At 42.6% G+C, this 20,507-nt stretch overlaps 1 protein-coding gene and 1 long non-coding RNA gene across 2 annotated transcripts in view; one reads left to right on the top strand and one right to left on the bottom strand.

Annotated features, from left to right (window-relative positions):
* The window catches only part of MYRFL (myelin regulatory factor like), a 119,043-nt gene that overhangs the window by 46,840 nt on the left and 51,696 nt on the right, over window positions 1-20,507 (bottom strand). Inside the window, exons 7-11 of the mRNA XM_073789228.1 lie at window positions 14,559-14,709; window positions 10,782-10,977; window positions 8,738-8,814; window positions 7,256-7,366; window positions 5,020-5,110 (exon numbers count right to left, since the gene is read on the bottom strand). Coding sequence (XP_073645329.1) covers window positions 5,020-5,110; window positions 7,256-7,366; window positions 8,738-8,814; window positions 10,782-10,977; window positions 14,559-14,709 — 626 coding nt within the window. The remainder of the gene's footprint in view (window positions 1-5,019; window positions 5,111-7,255; window positions 7,367-8,737; window positions 8,815-10,781; window positions 10,978-14,558; window positions 14,710-20,507) is intronic.
* LOC141275933 (uncharacterized) lies at window positions 5,018-12,729 on the top strand. Its single transcript, XR_012324625.1, has 2 exons — window positions 5,018-10,013; window positions 12,383-12,729. It is a non-coding gene; the product is annotated as an uncharacterized lncRNA (long non-coding RNA).

Here is a 20,507-nt window from a genome sequence, read left to right on the forward strand (position 1 = left end):
ACCAAAATCCTCACAACGAAATTAATTTGTTTTTTAAATTATGACCTATCCTTCTCTTACTCTCTTGGTATTATTTGAATGTTTTTACCATAGGCATGCGTTACCAATTTACAAATAATAATTAAAAGAAATCTCAAAGTTCAGATCTAAGTTTGGGTTCAGTTAAAAAACTTAGGTGTGTGCAACTTCCTGTTTCATTCCTACCTGTCTGAACCCTGAGCTGCTTGGAAGACTCAACTATTGACACTGGATAGACAAAAGCAGGGAAAGAATATAAAGTAACAACTTTGAACATTATTTTGTGTGAATTCACTTGAACAAAGAGCTTTTCCGCAAGATCCCTAGAGCCTCCTTGGTGGTGAATGGCAAATTGGCTTTGACTCAAATCCTTTTATAGCGAGCAATCAACTAAATCCAAAGGTATGCCATATAAAATGTTGATGCATTTTCCTCTGCTCTGAACATAATGAGCCACTTCAAGGAAGAGAATAGGACAGTGATGGATTTTCTTTTTCTTAATGAGCTTTGGGATAATTATTATCCTGTTTGTAACCTGACAGTACTGGAACAGCGGATATAAGTAGATTCGATTTTGGGGAACAATTACAACCATCTCACTTGGATTTCATCAAATGAAAACTCAAATCTCTAAAACATATTCAAATCATTTTGGAAAGGGTCACATATCTACAATGGTTTAAATATAGAGCCCTAAGGAGGAGTCCTCATCAGTAATGCGAAATGTTATTATAAAATGTGTGAACTTATTTCCCTTCTCTGGTATCCAGAATGTTAATGGGTCAAAGCAAACTGAAATGGAATCACAGAAAAACATTCTGGAGTCATGAAGTTGTGTTCAGATGTGGCCCAATAGTGGTTAATTGCTATCAAACATCAGAATGAATTACAGTTTCTAAAATACTTTTATTATTTATCACACAGCCTCATATATTTAGGGAAGACCCGAACATTCTAGTCTATATTGTGACACAAACTAGCTGTGTGACTTTGGGACAGTTACTTGACCTTTCTGTACCAGTTTTCTCCCCTGAAGAATAAAGATAATAGTGTCTTCTTTACCTATCTCTCACAGGGCTGTGGGAATTAAATGAAATCACGTATGCACGAACACTTCGTAAAAATGAGGATGCATAGTCTCAAGTTCATCCTCCACACACTCTGCTGTGCAGAGTAACAACCATTCAACCTACACTCAATGAATCTGCTCTCAGTAACGCATCTGCAGAGCTGCACAATTCCAAGGGAACTCTGTTCACAAAGAATACAATGTAAATGGTGCCCCCTGCAGATGCTTGGAATAGGAAACACTAGTAGTAATTTGAGGCCATTCAAGTTTGGAATGGAAAGCTGGAATTTCTTTGCTTTACCATTGTTTGGGCTTCTGAAGAGCAGTCAAAGAGCATAATAGGAAAGCTTGAGCTGAGGAAGGCAGTTCATAAGAAATTCATTCTTTTACCTTGTGCAAAGACTATCGAAAATGGGCCTAGAAATGCTATCTACCGATGCTACTCTAAGTGTGGTCCACAGGCCAGCAGTATCAGCGTCTCCAGGAAGCTTGTTAGAAATGCATATTCTCAGACATCTCCAACCTACTGAATCAAAAATTGTGGAGGTGGGACCCAGGTATCTGTGTTTTCACAAGCTCTCCAGGGTATTCTTATTCTCCATAAAGTTTAAGAAGGACTTCTTTATGTCATACACTACTTCCCTGCTACTACTATGAAAGGGGTCATGAGTTACCCCTTTCATAGTTAGTAGACGGTTCTGTTGAATCCCAACTGCAGAGTGAAACAGACATTGCTCCACACACTGATTCCTTTGGGTAAATAAAAATTCAACTGAACTCCAGAGGAGGTGTGCGTGTGTGTGCGTGCGTGTGTGTGTGTAGCTCTAGTGTGTTGGGAAAGGGAAGGGAGATTTGTGGTCAGAAATGGGCAAGAGCCAGTGAAAACTGAGATGGCACCTGAAATGGCTCTGCTCTCCCCGCATACCTTGCCATCCTTGCAACTGCATCGCTTCCCTTGTCTCTCCTGGCCCTTGGTGTTGGTTTCCCACCTTCACGACCCTGCGGTTGCAGAGCAATAAAGGAGGACTTTTGGGGGACGTTCCCATTTCTATTATTCTGGAAGATAACTGGAATAATTTATTAGTGTTCAAAACTAGGAAACCCTGGCGTGTCTTTGAAAGGCAGACAAAGGCAGACAAAAATAATCATCCCTCCTGCTTCAAACCAGGTTTAATTATGTGTTTTAGAAGAGAAGTAGAGCTGAAGGGAAGCCTAGTCATTAACAAGGAGAATCTGAAGGAATCCTGCTGGGGAATGCTCCCCAAAACAAAGACCTGGGAAATAAATCTGTTCTTTGGAGTAAATTTTAATTTCCATTAAATTGGTCAGTTTACAGTATGGGACCAAAATATATTTCCAAAGCTGTTTTGATTGACAACCCGGATGAATAATTGCTGGGTCCTGCCCACCATTCTCTCTCCAAGGAGAATTCTGACCAGCCTGGTCTCCTGAACCCCTCCTGCAGCCCTAAAATTCATCTACTCCAGCCTTCATACAATTGCCCTTATGTTAATTTCTGCTATGGGGAGAAATGACTCTTAGGTCTCAAAATGAATCTGGATCTGCTGAATGCAATTTGCAGGTCTCCATGTAATGTGGTCAGGTCTTGTAATGTCTTAATTGTCACATTTTTCTTCCTTCGTTCTAGAACTCAAACTAACAGACCCAGACCGTGACCCAAGAGGGCACATCTATCTTTTTTATAGAATGTAGACTGGTCTGCCCTCTGCTCAACCCATGATACATATACCTGTTTAGTGCCCTCTAGAATCTCAGGGGCAAGACGTGTGCTCTGGGGACATTTCTAAAACTCACTGATTCGACCAATAATGCCATTTCTTAAATTCAGTTTTTCTCTTGGTTGGTTTAAACATTATATGATTAAACAAATTCAAAAGTCTGCATTCATTTTCACTCAGCGTTTTGGGGTTAGAATGAAATAATATCAAGAAGATACTTCCAGTTTGAGGGGAAGATATTATTACTATCATTTTTTCCTCATTGTTGTCAAGGTAACCCTTGTGTTACCCAGCACACATATAGAATAGGGTATTCCCTTTAACCAAAAATTATGGCTGGAAGAAAGCCATTGAATCTGGAATACAATCATTTTAAAAAAATAAAAACGTAGTGAATAATATGACACCAAATCTATACTAATTTATTTATTTATTTAGTATTCATACTTAACATAAATTGCAGACACTTTCAACTTCTCAAAGTCATCATTATGAGTGAAATTATTGTGCTTTGGATACGAGAAGGTGCCCGTTAACAGAGAGTGCTGGTAACAGAACGTCCAGGGGTGTGGCCCCTCTCACGATGCTGCTGTTAGACTCGCACGGCAGCCAAAGTATAGCTTTGCAGGGGCTGTCAGCAGGAAATGGAGAAACCTCAACACCAGGTAAATTATTTAAGTATGCAGGTGACTAGCAGACTGCCTGACTCAAGCATGAATTCCACAGCTCAGAGAGGCACTTTCATGATATCCAATCTACCCTAACTCTGAAAAGAAAGGCGTTGTCTGTCTTTATTCCTTCCTGTGAGGAATCAGAAAAAGTAAGCAACCTAGGTTTCCAGACTTGACTTAAACCGGATTTGTTAGCGCAGCAAAGCAATCCCAGATTACATCAGGCAAGGCGTCAAAGACCCCTCTGACCCCTTCTGAGGGAAGGGCAGGAACCTCTGCCCTCGGCTCATGACCAAAGGAGGGGACCCCACCTGCCTTTGCCGCGAGGGAGGCTGTTCTGCCACAGCTTAGATCAGGCCCCGTAAAAACACAGCCCAGGGCGTGCATGCGGGCAGGCACATCACCGGCCCTCGGCATCAGTGCTTTACCTCATTTCCATCATTACTTTACTTCCACTGAAACTCTGAGATGCAGTGTCAAGAGTTCCACTAACAGATGCCTTATTTTTTATTGACTAGAAGAATTACACAGAGGGTCCTTTGTTTCAGAATAGCTCAAGGCAAGCAAGGGAAGACTCACTTCCCCAGATGGGCAGATCTTGTCCCCAGGCCAAAGTTTAACAGCCATGTAAGTGGACGTGCCCATCGTAAACCATTTTCCCTACTGGAGCGTGCATGCCCCCCGGTGCCACTTCAAAGATCCATAACAAAGCAGTCCCTCCCAGGGCTGCCAGGCCTGTGCTCACCTGTTACCTCATGGCCCCGGCATTCTCTGTGCCGGCTGGCCCGGCCCCTGACAGATGCTGCTACAGCTGCCAACAGCTCCCGTCCACAGCTGTGACCAATCATTCATTCAGCAAAACGTGCTGAGCCATTACTCTGTGCTGCGCAGTGGCCCAGATGTCCCTGGGGCCACCAATCACTTTGGGGCATGGAATGCCTTCCTACCTCTTTCCCTACCCTGTGGGCTTTGGGGTCAGAGGAACTGGGTTATAACCTGGGCTCCATCATTTATCAGCTTTGTGCTCATGGATGACTGTCTCTTCCTCCTAAGCCTTAGCTTCTCTGGGTATAAAGAATGTGATGTAAAAATGAAACAATGTAAAATGATGTCATATAGAAATTATTTAGCCCAGTGCCTAGAACATACTGTAAAAACTTTCTCAACTGCAGCACTACTGACGTTTGGGGAGGGATAACTCCTTGTTGTGGAGACTGTCCTGTGCATCACAAGGTGTTGAGCAGCATCCCTGGCCTTTATCCACTAGATGCCAGTAGCACCCCCAGCTGTGACAACCAACAATGTTTGCAGATGTTGCCAAATGACCCTTGGGAGACAAAAGTTCTGGTTGAGAACCACTGCGTAAAAACTAAAAATAACAGTATCTGCTATTGCTATCATTATCTTTGTCATCATTGGCAATTGAGAAACTGCATACTTCATGCATTCCACTGAATATGCAAACTCTACTTACAGGTGAAAAAGCAGGTGGGATCCAGAAAAGTCAAAGAACTGAGCTTACCCTTACAATGATCCGTTCAGAGACGTGAGCAGACAACAGGTAGAACTGGTCTTGGTTAGCAGCATACAGTCCGACCACCAACATGAAGTATCTAGTTCAGAAATAGCAGACCAATGCCAACACATCAGGAAACAGAGACATAACTTGTGCAATCGAATGCCACCCAACAGTTAATCAAGAGTGAATTTACCCAGATGGGTTCGCGTATTTAAAGAGTTTCTCTGCTGCTCTAAGTTGCCCCTCCTGCGAAACCAGAGAGGAGTTGATTCACTCGCTGTTGTTCTGGGTCTGCCCTTTGCCCGGCTTGAGGGATGTGTGAGCTGTTTTGCAGGCCCAAAGCAGCCTTCACTGAGCGGACATCCTGCTGGGGGCCTGGGTTCAGCCCATCTGCGCTGGCCTGGTGCAGACCTTACTCTACTGCATTCCTGGGCCCTCAACACAGCACTGCCGCCGCGCACTTGCACAACAAAAAGCCACCTTCCAGGTCCCCTTGTCCAGAGCCATCCAAGCCACACATCCTAGGCCATAATGGATGGTGACCCAGCAGGGCTTGCCCGGCCACACAGTCTCCTTCCACCCTGATCTGCTCTTGGCCATGGAAACTGCACCTTTCACATCCTCTGGCCATGACTTTAGTCAAAGACCAGAACCCTCCCTTCCGATTGTTATCAAGGCAACCTTCCTCACTGTGACTTTTTTTTTTTTTCTTTTTTTTTTTCCCGATACGCGGGCCTCTCACTGTTGTGGCCTCTCCCGTTGCGGAGCACAGGCTCCGGACGCGCAGGCTCAGCGGCCATGGCTCACGGGCCCAGCTGCTCCGCAGCATGTGGGATCTTCCCGGACCGGGGCACGAACCCGTGTCCCCTGCATCGGCAGGCGGACTCTCAACCACTGCGCCACCAGGGAAGCCCCTCACTGTGATTTTAATTGCTTCTTCATGTGTACCATTGATGAGACATTTTTAAGATAAGACTATTTCTTTTTGTTTTTTTATAAAGCATGATGCATTTTAAAAAAAAACTTTATCAGAGTATAGTTAATTTACAATGTTGTGTTAGTTTCAGGTGTACAGCAAAGTGAATCAGTTCTACATACACATATGTCCACTCTTTTTTAGAATCTTTTCCCACATAGGTCATTACAGCGTACTGAGTAGAGTTACCTGTGCTATATACAGTTAGGTCCTTATTAGACCATTTCTTGAAAGTCAAAATAAAAACTATCCCTATCAGAAAAGCTTTTGCTTTAAGAACTGCATAAAAAAAAAAAACAACACTTCACCAACTTCTGTAACACTCTAAAGTCTCTAATCCCTGGAGGGCAAGAGTTCTCCCCTTTATCTAAAGTAAGTCAGTAATAGTAGTAATTGTTATGATGATGATTAGCCATCATCTACTGGGTGCTCAAAATGTGCCATGCACTGGGCTAAGCAGTTTATCTATATTATTTCATTTAGAACCCCGAAACAACCTTATTGGAGTAAAATATGGATATTGTCCCCATTTTACAGAATAGGAAACCTCAGAGAGGTTAAGTTCCATGCTCAGGGTCACCCAGCTAGTAATGGCAGTATGAAATATTCAAACTCAATTCCCTCCAACTCCAAAACCTATGTTCTAAAACCAGTGGTTCTTAAACTTGCATGAATCAAATCACCTGGGAGCTTGTTAAAATATAGATTGCTGGACCCCACCCCTAGTTGTCGATCCCGTAGGTTCTCGGTGAGGCCTGACAACTTGAATTTCTAGTAAGTGTCCAGGTGATGCCATCTCTCCTAGTCCTGGGACCACATTATGAGAACCACAGGTATAAATCATTAATGCAAATTTATTTTCTTTTCAAAAAAATGCTACAGCAGAGCTGCAGGGCTCAGGTCATTAAACTAGTGGCCAGCACACAGAATTCTCAAGAAATGCAGTCAATCCTCAACTCTCGGCCAGCCTTGAGACATGAACATATGGTCCCTCTAGAGGATCATGGAGAGAATAAAGACAAGATGACCGGGCGCTGGGCAGGAGAGGAGGCATTGTGGGGAGTGAGGATGGAAGAAGAAAGATGTCTAAGGGTAAATGAGATGGGTCAACAAACGGAAAGAGTCAGAGAAGGGAGGGAAGCAACTGAGGGAGGCCCGGCCTGCTGGCTGGTAGGACCAACGGGATCAGAGGGGCTGCTGGAGGGCCCTGGGCCATCAGGTAACGTAACCAGCCAGCCTGAGGCATACACACCACGCCAGTACCTCTGGTCAGGGTTTGGCTTTCCCTTCTTTCTCATGTTATTTGCCGTGGTTTCGCTGAAGTGTAACCGGCCCAGCGTTACTTTGGTTACCTGGTCGGCCAACAGGTCGATTCTAAAACAAACAACAAAAATATCGAGAGACTGTAAGAGAACACAAAGTCTTTGATCACATCGGACTCATTCTTAGCTTCTCAGGTATGTTCAGTCCCCTGCTCTCATCACACTGTGCAGGACACTGATTTTTAGTAAAGTACCCACAGCCTGGTCAGGAATGGCTGCCAGGGAGTAATTCCTGAATAGTTAGAAACGTTCATCCAGCAGCAGCTCAAGCCCGGAGTTTCAGACTCGTAAGGGTCGCACGCTCCCACAGATGGGTTCTTTGACCATGACAACAGGAGAAAAGCTGTTTCACCTGTGCCACAGTTGCTAGAACACTCGCCTCCTGACTGAAGCGGTTCCTCTAGGCTCCTCATGAACTCCTTCGCATCTCCTTCACGTATTTGCCCTCTCCTGACCTGGCTGTGGAAGGCAGCGTGCTCCCAAGGAAGAGCACACACAGCCTCGCAGCGAGGGAGACCCGGATGTACCAGGCCAGAGCAGAGCTGTCTGTACTGCGGCTCCTGCTTGAGCTTCAGGCTGAGCTCCCGCTGGCCTGTCCAGGCTGTAAGACCATCTTCTTCCCCCAAATAGGATTGACTCAGGGTCAAATCATCCCAGCCAAATCAGTCGAAAAGCAAATCCCATTCATTCTGTAGGGCAACCTCTTGCTTTACTGCCATATTGCTTTGGACCACCACATTGTTTTGAATAATCCCAGTCCTGTATGCTTTCTATTTTGGAACCCATTAGGCAATCTATCAACACTGCTTAAAAAAAAAAAACAAGAAAAAATGAATTGTAAGCACAGCATGGATCCAGAGCCTTGAAATCAATTCAATCAGCCTCATGCTGATTTAAATGAAAAATTAAAAGAAAGATCTAATCATAATCTATCTCCAGGAACCAAAGTTGTTAGCAAGGTTGTCAGTAATAAATGATCATATAAATAATGATGACCTTAAAGTGGAGCTTTTTTTTTTTTTTTTTTTTTGCAGTACACGGGCCTCTCACCGCTGTGGCCTCTCCCGTCGCGGAGCACAGGCTCCGGACGCGCAGGCTCAGCGGCCATGGCTCACAGGCGCAGCCGCTCCGTGGCATGTGGGATCTTCCCGGACCGGGACGCGAACCCGCGTCCCCTGCATTGGCAGGCGGACTCTCAACCACTGCGCCACCAGGGAAGCCCAAAGTGGAGCTTTTTATAAGACTTTTTTTGCGATTATTTCAATGGTTTTACCTACTTTTGTTGATAAGCATGTGTTCATAATATTAACATATTACTAATTTAGTTCCTACAGCAGAATTCATTTTAAATAAACAAAATAAATTTGGCAATAGGCCTTCTTCCCAAAACATTCACAAGGGAATTCAGAAAAGAAATCCTTACTTAACAGGATTGAAAATCTTTTTGCTTCTATCTGCTTGGGACTGTTCAATAGCAATTATCTGATTGGTGGCCTCTACCTGCGTAGAACAACAAAAAGTAATTAATAATTTCTTTATTAATTAAAAAGTTCATTAGTAAATAATTTTCAAATACTTAAAGTTTCCCAAGGCATCAATTTAGGCACTTTGCAGGAGGGACAAGTCGCTGAAGGGATGTAGGGCATCTTAAAGCAGTGCGTTATTGGTGAGAAAAGAAACAAATACCTGTAGAACTAAACAAAGAAAACACAAGACAACAGAGGATTTCAGGTAAACAGGGAATATAGAGTGGTCTACTAAAACACAGGAGCAAGGCAGCTCAAAGGATACATGTACTCATTCATTCAGTCAGTCATTCATTTTATAAATACTTGTTGAGCACCTGCTGTGCAGCAGGCATTGCTCTAGGCATTACAGATGAGAAGACGAGACTAACAGAAATCCCAGCCCTTGCAGAGCTTGCATTCGAATAAGAAGAAACAACAAAAAACAATAAAATAAATAAAATATAGGAATGACATTTATTCAGTAGTTGCTACAAACTCTTGTTATTAGTGAAGACAGTGGCAAGGGCCTGGTGAGATCTGCCCTATCACATATGGTTTGTAGGTATTTGCATAGTAACAGTCTTTCTGGAAAGCAACTGGGCCACCAACATCAAGTGTTTTTAATACCGATCCTATGTCCGATGTGCAACCCCTCTTTTGGAATTTATCCTCATACAAGGATGGATGTACCTGGATGTTCACTGCAGTTTTATCAATGACAATAAAAAATTGGAAATAAACAAAATTTACAATAATACAGGAATATGGTAGTATCTCGATATAATGGAAAACCATATCATCTTTGTAAATAATATTTTATAGACTTCAATGATATTATATAATGCCATTTTCACAGTATAATATTATTAATATGAGAGTAATTTTAATAATAGAAAACAATGAGGAAAAATTAGGCTACCAAGTGGTGGATCTCAAATATGAATGAATTTTACTCTTCTTCATACTTTTCTATTATGTTCCATAATGTTCACAATGGACTCATATTAATTCCATACTCAGAAAAATATACTTCATTGTTGTCTGTTATTTTCTTTTGGTTTGGTTTGGAGCAAGATCAGCTGGCGTGTTCAGCAGTCAAGCCCCACTTTGGGAGACTCAGTGCCTGAGCCCAAGTCAGAAAAAAAATATGCAGGTAATGGATGTTCCTCACCCTAAGGAGCTGGATCTCAGGTAATAATGTAATAAATACTCGTTGATCACTCAGAAGTCATCCTACCTGCATTCTAATCCCAGCTCTATCATTTAATATTTTGGATGAACTGTGTGACTTTACTGGGCCTGGTTTTCCCCTCTGTTAAACTGGAAAAGGGGGGGCATTGACTAGATTAGCTTGGCTTTTTTAAGTTAGAGACCTCTTTGAGATTTCGGTGAAAACTATGAACTTACTGCATGTGAAAATGCACCAGCATCAAAAATAATAAAACAATTACACTCAGCAAAAGAAGTGCAAGATTTATACACTAAAAGACTTTAAAACTGTAGTTTGAAGTGAGGTTCTGCCAGATTCTGAGCCCAGGCTTAAGAAATTGGCAGCTTTCATTTCCTGTGCCTTGAAGCCTTTATTCTTAGAAGCCATTCACCATGCTGTGAGGAAGCACAAGCTGTCCCACAGAGAAATCTACATGGAGAAGAGCCAAGGCCTCCCAGCTACAGCCCCCTGTGAGCTCCTGGCTGATGGCCAGCACAGACTTGACAGACATGTGAGTGAGCCATCTTGGAAACTGGATCCAGGCCCAGATGAGCTGCCCCAGCTGATGACTCCTGAGCAGAGATGAGCTGTCAGAGCCAAGCCCTGACCAAGTTACAGATATGTGACCCAAATCAATGACTGATTATTTTCAGTTGCCAAGTTTGGGGATAGATTGTTATGCAGCAACAGACAACTGGAACACTTAGTAAATGCTGGCTGAGTTAAACTGAACTAAATAAAAGACTTACCTTAATCCCAAAAGCTTTCAAGTAGAACATTTCTATTGGCTTTGGACCCATTTGGGTTTTGACAAATTTTGGGCTTCCCCAAACTTGGATGTGGATGGTGATCTGAAAGTGGTTCTTCTTTTGGCAAACAAAAGCTTCATCTGCTGGTGAAAAATTAAATCCTTTGTCTGTAACAACTCGATAGCCTATATCAGGTCTATGAAAAGTGGAAGGAAGAAACCGGTTTTACAAATATTTTCTACACATTTTCTTTCATGAACAATATTAATTATACAACCATTTCAGGAAAATATATTGTGGAAAGTACCTGTTGCTATATTTAATCAATTTCGTTAATTTTCACCAAGGAAATGAAAATAGTATTTCCGAGTACAGCTGGCGCTCTCCCAGCTTTTTATGTTCACGAGGAAGAAGCACAATTCCTGCCAAATGGAAGCATTGTTTCCTCAGCCTGCCTTTTCCCTTTGTGCTCCCTAGACTTCTAATTTGACTCCACTGTACAATAGAAAGAAGGAGGCTAGAAGTTGAGAAGCTAGTACATTAATCAGACATATGAAATATCTGGGATAGAATTCATCTCTTTCCTCCTTAAAAAAAAAATCTCTAATTTCATCAGCAACACCACACTCAAACGAATGAATGCATATCACTCAGATGAATGAATGTGCAGCCTCCTGGCAGTCATATGAAAAAAGCAGACTGGTCAGAACTACCAGCAATAGCTTTAAACCAGAGTAACCAGAGCCAGACAGACTACTGACTACAGACTACATGTTTTCACTAAAGTACGGTCATTTCCTTTTTATCTTCCTGATCTGGTAATAGCACTGAATACCTACTATGCTGTTTACTTCTGCAAGAAAAAAAAATGGGATGATGGTGGGGTGGCTGATCAGACTCTTGCTTTATTTGTTTTATCAAATCATTTTCAATAGCAATGCTTTGCATATTATATGTTTATTTAAATACTTTTAAATGTTAGTAAAAATAAAACCTATTAAACAGGTAACATTATCAAGTAGAGAAGAAAATACAGAAGTTGAAAACTCCTTTGGTAATTTTTTCCATATATGTTGTAGATATGGAACATATCTTGATGATTTTTTTTTTTAATTTTATTTATTTATTTATTTATGGCTGTGTTGGGTCTTCGTTTCTGTGCGAGGGCTTTCTCTAGTTGTGGCAAGTGGGGGCCACTCTTCATCGCGGTGCATGGGCCTCTCACTATCGCGGTCTCTCTTGTTGCGGAGCACAGGCTCCAGACGCGCAGACTCAGCAATTGTGGCTCACGGGCCCAGTTGCTCCGTGGCATGTGGGATCTTCCCAGACCAGGGCTCGAACCCGTGTCCCCTGCATTGGGAGGCAGATTCTCAACCACTGCGCCACCAGGGAAGCCCTCTTGATGATTTTTAATGCATCAAGTTTCCTAAACGTTCCTCAGGAAGGGAGCTCCTTCCTCAGATAACACACAGAGGAGGGCAGTACTCAACTGCTTTGCTAGCTCTCGGTCACTCTGTGGATCTTTGCTTCCTGGGATCTCAATTTGGATGGCTGCCATTTAATGAACAACATATAGTTTCTAAATTTTCCTCTAATTTCAGAGACAGAAAATATGAATGGGTCTCCTGGGAAAAGAGTGTTTGTATTCTTTGCAAGTTAAGCACCTCACCAATGGATCAACTCACTAGGTCATTGATTACCCTCAAGATGCTGATCAAAGGCCCGACAACCACAGTGCCCGCCAGCAGCAAAGGCAAAAACCACTGAATGAAGAATTTGATAAAGACCACATGTCTTATGCCATCTGGGAACTTCATACTGACTCAGGTTTCTAGAACTAATCTGTAATTTGCTTGTGGAAAGGCTGGATGGATTGAATTGTATACATTTTACTACAGAGGGTAGTAAGAACTGTCTTGGTTGAGAAAAATAAAAGGAAATATCTTTCTGTGATCTTCCATGTTTCACTGTCAAAAACTCTAAGGAAAGAAGGTAAGATTTGCAGCTCATATATGAGCATTAGCCCGAAATTGAGGGACAGCTGTAAGCAGAAACTGAATCAACACATACAGTTGAAGAGTATTCTGAATCTTAAACACAAATCTCTGGTTATAGAAACTATTCTACCTACCTAAGAGTAGCAATTCTGTTTTTGATATCAAAAGTTAATTATAAAGTCAACTAAACTGGCCTTTTTAAAGCTCTTTTTAACACATGTTGTAAATATCACTCCCCCCAAAAAAAGATGTAATAAAATTTTAATCCCCTAACTTTATTGCTTTTAGGTTATTTAGGAAAATGATATTTTTGTAACAAGTTAGACATAATAATCTAAGAAGAGACAAGTGATTTTCTGTCTCAATGATGTGAGTAGTGAATTCAAGATGGCCTGAGTTCTAATCCAGAAGAATATTGCCTTCCTTTTTTGCTTAAGAAAAGTGAATTACGGCTAAGCCTTCAAAATAAATCTGCCCTCTACACCTTTGAGTGGATACTACTTGTGTTCTCCTTTTTTTCCAGATCAGTGGAGCACAGATTGGCTGTCCAAATAAACTTAAAAAACCTACTCAAGTAAGAAGAGAGATAAATGTTACCTTGAAAACTTGATCAACTCAAATACATACAGACTAGGAAGCATTATAGGCTTCAATTAAAATACTGTGCATATGTGTGACAGTTTCATACCTTGGTACTCGTACTTAGGATAGAATATGGAAGAATTGCCAAAAAATCATCAAATGAAGGCTGACTCAAAACCAAGATCTATGGATCCTTCCTTTCTTTTTCTATTGCACACAGTGGCAAAGATACAAGTTGTGACATTTCAATGAAACAAGTAGCAACTTGCTTCTTTTTGTCTCCTATTAAACATACCAACTCCCAAAGTCTGTTTAACTCCTTAGATTTTAGGGAAAAGATTTCTTCTGTCTAGTTCATCCAACATAAAAGTCCTAGTGATACGTTTTGCTCTTAATGAAGCTATATTTGAGTTTGGAAAATAACCCTGAAGACCCTCAAGTTTGTAGCCCAGCGTTTCTCATTTCATATTATGTTTATTAATTGAAAATCCTATTCTTTAACCATTAACACGCTTCAGTGTTTCAAGAAGGCATTTGTAATCAATGAAAATTCTAGAAGAGTTGGGTAGGTAAATTATACCCTAAGGAATAAAGAGAAGGCTTGAAGGATGTTTAAGAGCAATAATGCATAAGTCCACATTTATTTCTCGAAACTATAATGGCATAAGAATAGGATGAAAATTTTCCACTTTAAGGATATTTTGTATGGTTTGATTTCAGTCTCTTAATATAAAGCCACCATCAACTATGATCGCTGCAGGCCGCATTGACAATAAATTGACAATACTGATTTGCAGCATAGATGTTGGGGCAGCTAACAATTTAATGTGGCCCCCCAAAACTATTCTATGGGATTTTTAACTAACTGCAGGATTAAATGTTAATGATTTGGGAAATCTCCATTTTCCAGCTTTTAGTTTAAACTGGGCATGTGATCTCAGAAAGATTCCCTCTTCCTCCATCATTTAGTGGGTAAATTATGAGTTAGAATTACAGGTCTGGATTCCTGAAGGCCAGAAAACCAACTATTTATTGTTAAAATGCAAAATATAAGGAGTAAGACACACTTTCTGGCTGATGCATCCCATTTGATCAGGGGTGGCATCAAAGCTCAAATACTTGGCTTTGGTTTTGAGAGTCAGCACTGCCTTTCTCCCCTCATTCTCCGGCCAAGCACAGGGTTCCTAAGGCCACTTACAGTTTTTCATATTGACTGTTGAATAAACTATGCCAAGGAACGCTTCGGTATGGCTGCCACTTCAAAGCAGGAGAGCACTGGTCCACAGGCATCATGTTCTGTCTCTCACTGTCATGGTCTTGCACTTCGCTGCTGTGACTCCTACTTGTCACTGCAAAGAAATCAGTGCATTAAATCTTTCCTCCGAGGCTGTTTTTCCTAGACTCACCGACAGCTGCATGGAGCTAATGCATAGGCCATGTATGAGGCAGAGGGACCGTGTGGGGAGTGACAAGTGTTGGGGGGCAGGGGGCATGTGGCTGGCCTTGTTTCCTCATCTGTAAAATGAGCAGCTTGGGGTCAGTGATTCTAAGGTACCATGGCAAGCACTTGTCAGAAACTTTCCCCTCAGTATCCGTCTACCCCATTTCTGTCCTGGCGTCTCCTCACTCCCAGTTTGTGTGATTCAGGTGCAGTCCACTCCCAGCCTGAGAAGGGGAGGGGACGCAGGATCGATCAATCAAACTACAGCATTCATTATTTGCATCAGTAATTGCACCAGGTAGACACATGGCCTAATTCAATCCAAGCAAAGTGGATCTCAGCATGTTAGGGGAGACGAGTTCAAAGATGCTGATTCTTTTCCATGAGGTTTGAACCTATAAGTCACATCCCCAAGAGCTGCTGGCACCATTTTGGGACATGAGGGAAAAGCCTGTCTGGGAATGAAGCCAGCACAGCGGAAGGCAGAGTTGAGAGTGAAGGGCACCCAGTCCTGATGGCACGATTTGAGTTCTGGGATCCACTCCTAAATCTTGGGTTACAGGAGCCAGTAAAGCCCCTCATTTTGATTTTTTGTTTGTTTTGTTTTTGCTTAAGGCAGTTTGAGGGGTTTTGTTTTTTTGTTTTTGGTTTTGTCCTTTTTTTCTTTGTTTTTGTTAATTGCAACCAATACACTCTAATCTATTATAGGTCCCTTGTGGCACCAAGATTCTGTGGTCTCTACTTTTTGAACTTAGATGAGTTATTCACTTAGTGTCTTAATTCCCTCAACGGCAAAATGGAAATTCAAACAGGTGTCCTGCCCATCTTGCAACATCACACAAGCAGAGAGAATATCATAATACAAGTGAAAGGACTTTCAAAGCTCATACCAAGATAAAGTAACACAGAATATCTTGTTAGAAGGTAGTATTAACTATATGAAATTGCTACTTTTGTATTCAAAAATGGTCCAATAACAGCAATTTCACAAGTGCAAGCCACTATTTTTGCATAATCCTTGCAAGTTGTTTGTCTAATTTGAGTTTGTCTAATTGTACCAAATGGTACAATTCAACCGCAGATGTTTATGTAAATTCCATTAGGATGTTTGCTGTTACCCTTTTCTGTGAGCTCCCCTACCTTTACTCATGCCTGATATCAGGAGTGAAAGGGAAATAGTGTGTGTACATAAGATCAGGTGTCGGCTGTAAGCAACAACACGGGATATGACACCAGCTTCTATACAGCATGTGCACTTAGCCCACAGCTTGGAAAATGCAGGGGCATGTGGCTGGTTTTTCCTTCACTCACCTAGCTTGCTTTCTTTATACTTTTATTGAGGACTTAAGTAAATAGCAGAGCTGCCTCAGGTTACTTTGGATCCCAAATGTCACAGAAATTGTGTTTTTCTTGGGGTATCACTATTTCCTGTCACCTAAGCAGAACATCTGTTTGGGGGGTTTTGTAAACAACCGTTTTGGAAAAGGATTTTCTCAAAATCCTGAAAAACTTTCTCCCAGCTAAGAATACAGGAGGTCAGGGACTTCCCTGGTGGTCCAGTGGGTAAGATTCTGCGCTCCCAATGCAGGGGGCCCGGGTTCAATCCCTGGTCAGGGAACTAGATCCCACATGCATGCCACAACTAAGAAGCCCGCGTGCCGCAACTAAAAAAAGATCCTGCGTGCGGCTACTAAGACCCGGCGCAGCCAAAATAAAATAAAAAGGATACAGGAGGTCAGCAATGCAAGTAGCTCTTCATGCCCTCACTCCTCCAAAAGTTACCTGGCTCAAAAGCTTTTAAAAACAAACAAAAAACCTTCCATGGTTTGCCTGCTTATACCAAGTTCAGAGAAAGGGAGAAACTAGTTCTTCCATCTTTCCTTCCTCCCTCCTCCAGCGGAGAGAGGATAAAGGAAGTTCAGGAGCTTGGAGTTTGCAATCAGACAGAACTGGGTTTGAATCACAACTCTACATATACTGGCTACACAATTAGGAAAATGGTCTAACGTCTCTAGGCTTCAGTTTCTTCACCTGCAAAATGTGAGTAACAATATGATGCCTCCCAGGACTGTTGAAGGAATTCAGCGAGTCATGTCGGTAAGTGCTTAGCACAGTGTCTGCCACCAGTAAGAGTTTAAACAATGGTGCCTTTGGTTAGTATTAGCGGCACTGTCATTATCACACGTATCTGTTTCAACTCAGGTGACTCAGTTATTCCTAACAAGCCTTGGCAAGTACTTCTGTTCTTGGCCTCCATAGTAACTCTATCTAATGTGAAATAATTAATGTCATGGGCCTGAGTGAACACCAGCTAACTGGGACCCTTTCCTACTCAAGTATGGCAGTAAGGCGCCAGGGGAATCAACCAAAGGTCAGTGCCACTCCTCCAAGTGCTGGTAGGGAGGGTGGGCAGTGGGTAGGGGACATTGTCCTCAAGGATAAAGCTATTTCCAGACCTTTCCCATCACAGCAGCAAGATTTTCGGGGCAGCCATTCCATAGGACTGACATAGTCCTGGCTTCCCTGGGAGCTAGCTATCAGCTGGTGAGCCCCAGGGATGGCAATCTGGGACCTCAAGATTAATGATAATAAAAATGTTATCTACTGGTCCTGTGTGCTTTCTGTGCTGCAGGCACTGTCCCAGACACTTGGCATAGTTTCTCATCAACTCGTTAACTCATCTTCAAGGTAAGGATCCCTTTTTTTTCAATAAACGTTCATTATTAAAGTATAATATATATGAAGGAGAGTACACAGATCATTAGTACACAATTTGATACTTTCTTATAAAATGAATTATACTAGGTAACTACCACTAGATCAAGAAATAGGACACTTCCAGCACTCTAGAAGAAGCGCTCATGCCCTTTTCTGGTTACTACTTTCTCCTGCCCAGGAATAATCACTATTCTGAAATCCAAACCATAGAGGAGTTTATAGAAATGGTATAATATGATATGTACTCTTATGTGTTGGCTTCTTTTGCCCAACATCATGTTTATGAGATTCACTCATTGTTGTTGCAAATGGCAGTAGTCTGTTCGTTTTCATTGCTGTATAGTACTCCACTACATGAATATACATTGCTGTATAGTACTCCACTGCATGAATATACCACAGTTTATCCCTGATGGCCATTCAGGTTACTTTAAGTTTATGGCTATTACAACTAGTGCTGCTATGAATATTTGGGGGGATGTCTTTTAGTGGGCATGTGTATACACTTCTGTTAGGTATATTCCTAGGTGGGGAATCACTGGGTCATTGGATATGTTTTAGTAGATGCAGCCAAACAGATTTATAAAGTGGTTACAAGGTAAGGATTCTTAATCCCATTTAACAAATGTGGAAACTGGGGTTCAAAGACCTGAAATAACTAGTCCAGTGTCACAGCTGTTATGTGGAAGAGATGGGATTCAAACCTTCTCTTCTCTTCATGCTACAGTGAGGATTTCTTGAGAAAATGTAACAGAAGAGAGAAACAGAAGTATGAAGGTAGCAAACTGCCCAAGTCCCAACTTTTTGGAGAAAATTCACAGCTTGCATTTGAATGTCTTTCAAAATATTTTCTTATACATTACTTTTTTTAAAAGTCTTGGAAATGGGTGAAGTAGAAATTGTGATTCTCATTTGATAATCAAGGAAAGTCAGGCTTGAAAAGTCCCCGATTACTGGAGACATGAGGCTTTTCCTGACTCTACAGTGTGACTTCAGCCCAGGCACCTCTCACTGTGGACCAAAAGCTACGACTCTGGGGCTGAAAAACCCTCATGCATTGGAAGTTCAAACCATTTGAGGCTGTGAGCCCTCTTTTATTTAGAGTTAGGATCAGGTGGGACCAGGAACCCTCTTGTATTTGGGGTCCAGACCATGGGGGGACAGGAACCAGCTAGCTGGCAGGAGCCTGCCCAGCAGCTACATTCTCTCTAGGCAAGATTTTACCTTTGCCCCCAGCAACCCAGTAATTCTACATTGTGATCCTTATAAAGGAAGTTATTGGCATCCTTGGCCAAAGTGAACTGCTGGGGAAAAGGTCACTGGAAAAGTCTTACTCATTGATTTAGAACATCTTCCCCCATCAAAATCCTGCCCATAAGACTAGCCCCTCCTTCCACTACCCGTATGCCATTTCCCCAGGACCTTTATAAAACCCTTGGCCTCTGCAACATCAAATACGAGTTCTCCACTGGAGAACTTCTGCTGAAAACGTGGCATTTGGATTGTTTTTTTTTTTTTTTTTAATTCCCCTGGGAACCTGCTCATTTTTCATTCTGGAACTGTTGTCTGGAGCCAGTTATCTTTAGGTGGCTTTTCAGTGACCTTTGAATAGGATTTAAACAAGGGATGCAAGATTTCCTATCTGTTGGAACATTTCAGTTACTTTTCTATGGCTGTTCTCAATGCCCTCTCTAGGGACAGGCCACAGAACATCATCACAGGATGGAGCTTAACTCTGAAACAGCCAGGAGAATTTGAGGAGCAAACTGGTTTGATGAGAAAACTCTTGGAAGGTTTGGGTGACTTGCCCAGTACTCTCAGGGAGCTGTTGCATCTGTGGGAGAGTGAACAGATGGGTCCCTCATCTGGCTAGAAATTTACCCAGCTTTCTGTATTTGAGAAGCATAAAGAAGCTGCAGGCAGGATGCAGGGATACCTGAAGAAATTAGAGTAACCATGCACAGGAAGGTGGATGGAGAGCTCTACATTATCCAGAAACAAGGCTTGAATTAGCATTTTGAGTTTCTGAGGTTGAATAAGAAAAATCAAGCAGCTGCCGGCCATGGTGGATCCATGCAAAAGATAAGAAGGCAGCAGAGGTTTGGTTTATACAATGGCTGCATGCCCCGTGCAGTGCTACCACAGCATGCCCAGGGGGTTACGATCTGTGGGACAAGGCCAAGTGACGTCATCGTCCACTGAAGGACCCTCACAGCCCATGAAGGAGCTGAGGCCAGACGTCCCTGAAAGGACCAGCAGGCTCCACAGGACACAGAGGACCAGCTCTCATCACGTGGCTGTGAAGGGCAAAGGCAGCAACCGGAGCAGGGGAGAAAGCCACGGGCAACTCCTGTCCAGGCAGCATAAACCCCTGGAGTGTAGGGACCACAGAGGGAGGGGAGCCTTGAGAGGGAAATCTTGGATCCTTGCCAAGCTGAGGCCTGGGAGTAAAAGAGATGTGACCTGGTACCCTGTATTTGGGGCACTATTCTCACTGCCTACATTAAGTATTTATAGTGGCTAATAGCACTGGCACGGAGGATTCTCCTTTCCCCTAATAAGTGTCACAGCGTTTACTCTGGAGATTCAGAAGTTCAAGCCTTCAGGCTCAGAAGCCTCAGTTTGTTCCCAACTTGATCAGGTCTCTAAGCTCAAAACATGGTATGTCCCATGATATATAAGACAAAGAATGAGGGGGGCTGACCACTTGGGCATCGTATAATGCTGCTGAAAGACTTTTAAAATGATTTTCCAGAATTTCAAAGATCTACTGGGAACTTGCTAATTGGAAGCAAGCGCTAGGGAAGCTCAACTTTCTACCTTCCTGCTGCCCTGGAGAAATCCTCTAAAGCAGGGGTCCCCAACCCCTGGGCTGCGGCCCGGTAAGGTCCACGGCCTGTTAGGGACCAGGCCGCACAGGAGGAGGTGAGCGGCGGGCGTGCGATCAAAGCTTCATCTGCGGCTCCCCATCGCTCCCCATCGCTCGCA

Source organism: Tursiops truncatus, chromosome 11, assembly GCF_011762595.2.
Source record: "Tursiops truncatus isolate mTurTru1 chromosome 11, mTurTru1.mat.Y, whole genome shotgun sequence".
Lineage (NCBI taxonomy): Eukaryota > Metazoa > Chordata > Mammalia > Artiodactyla > Delphinidae > Tursiops > Tursiops truncatus.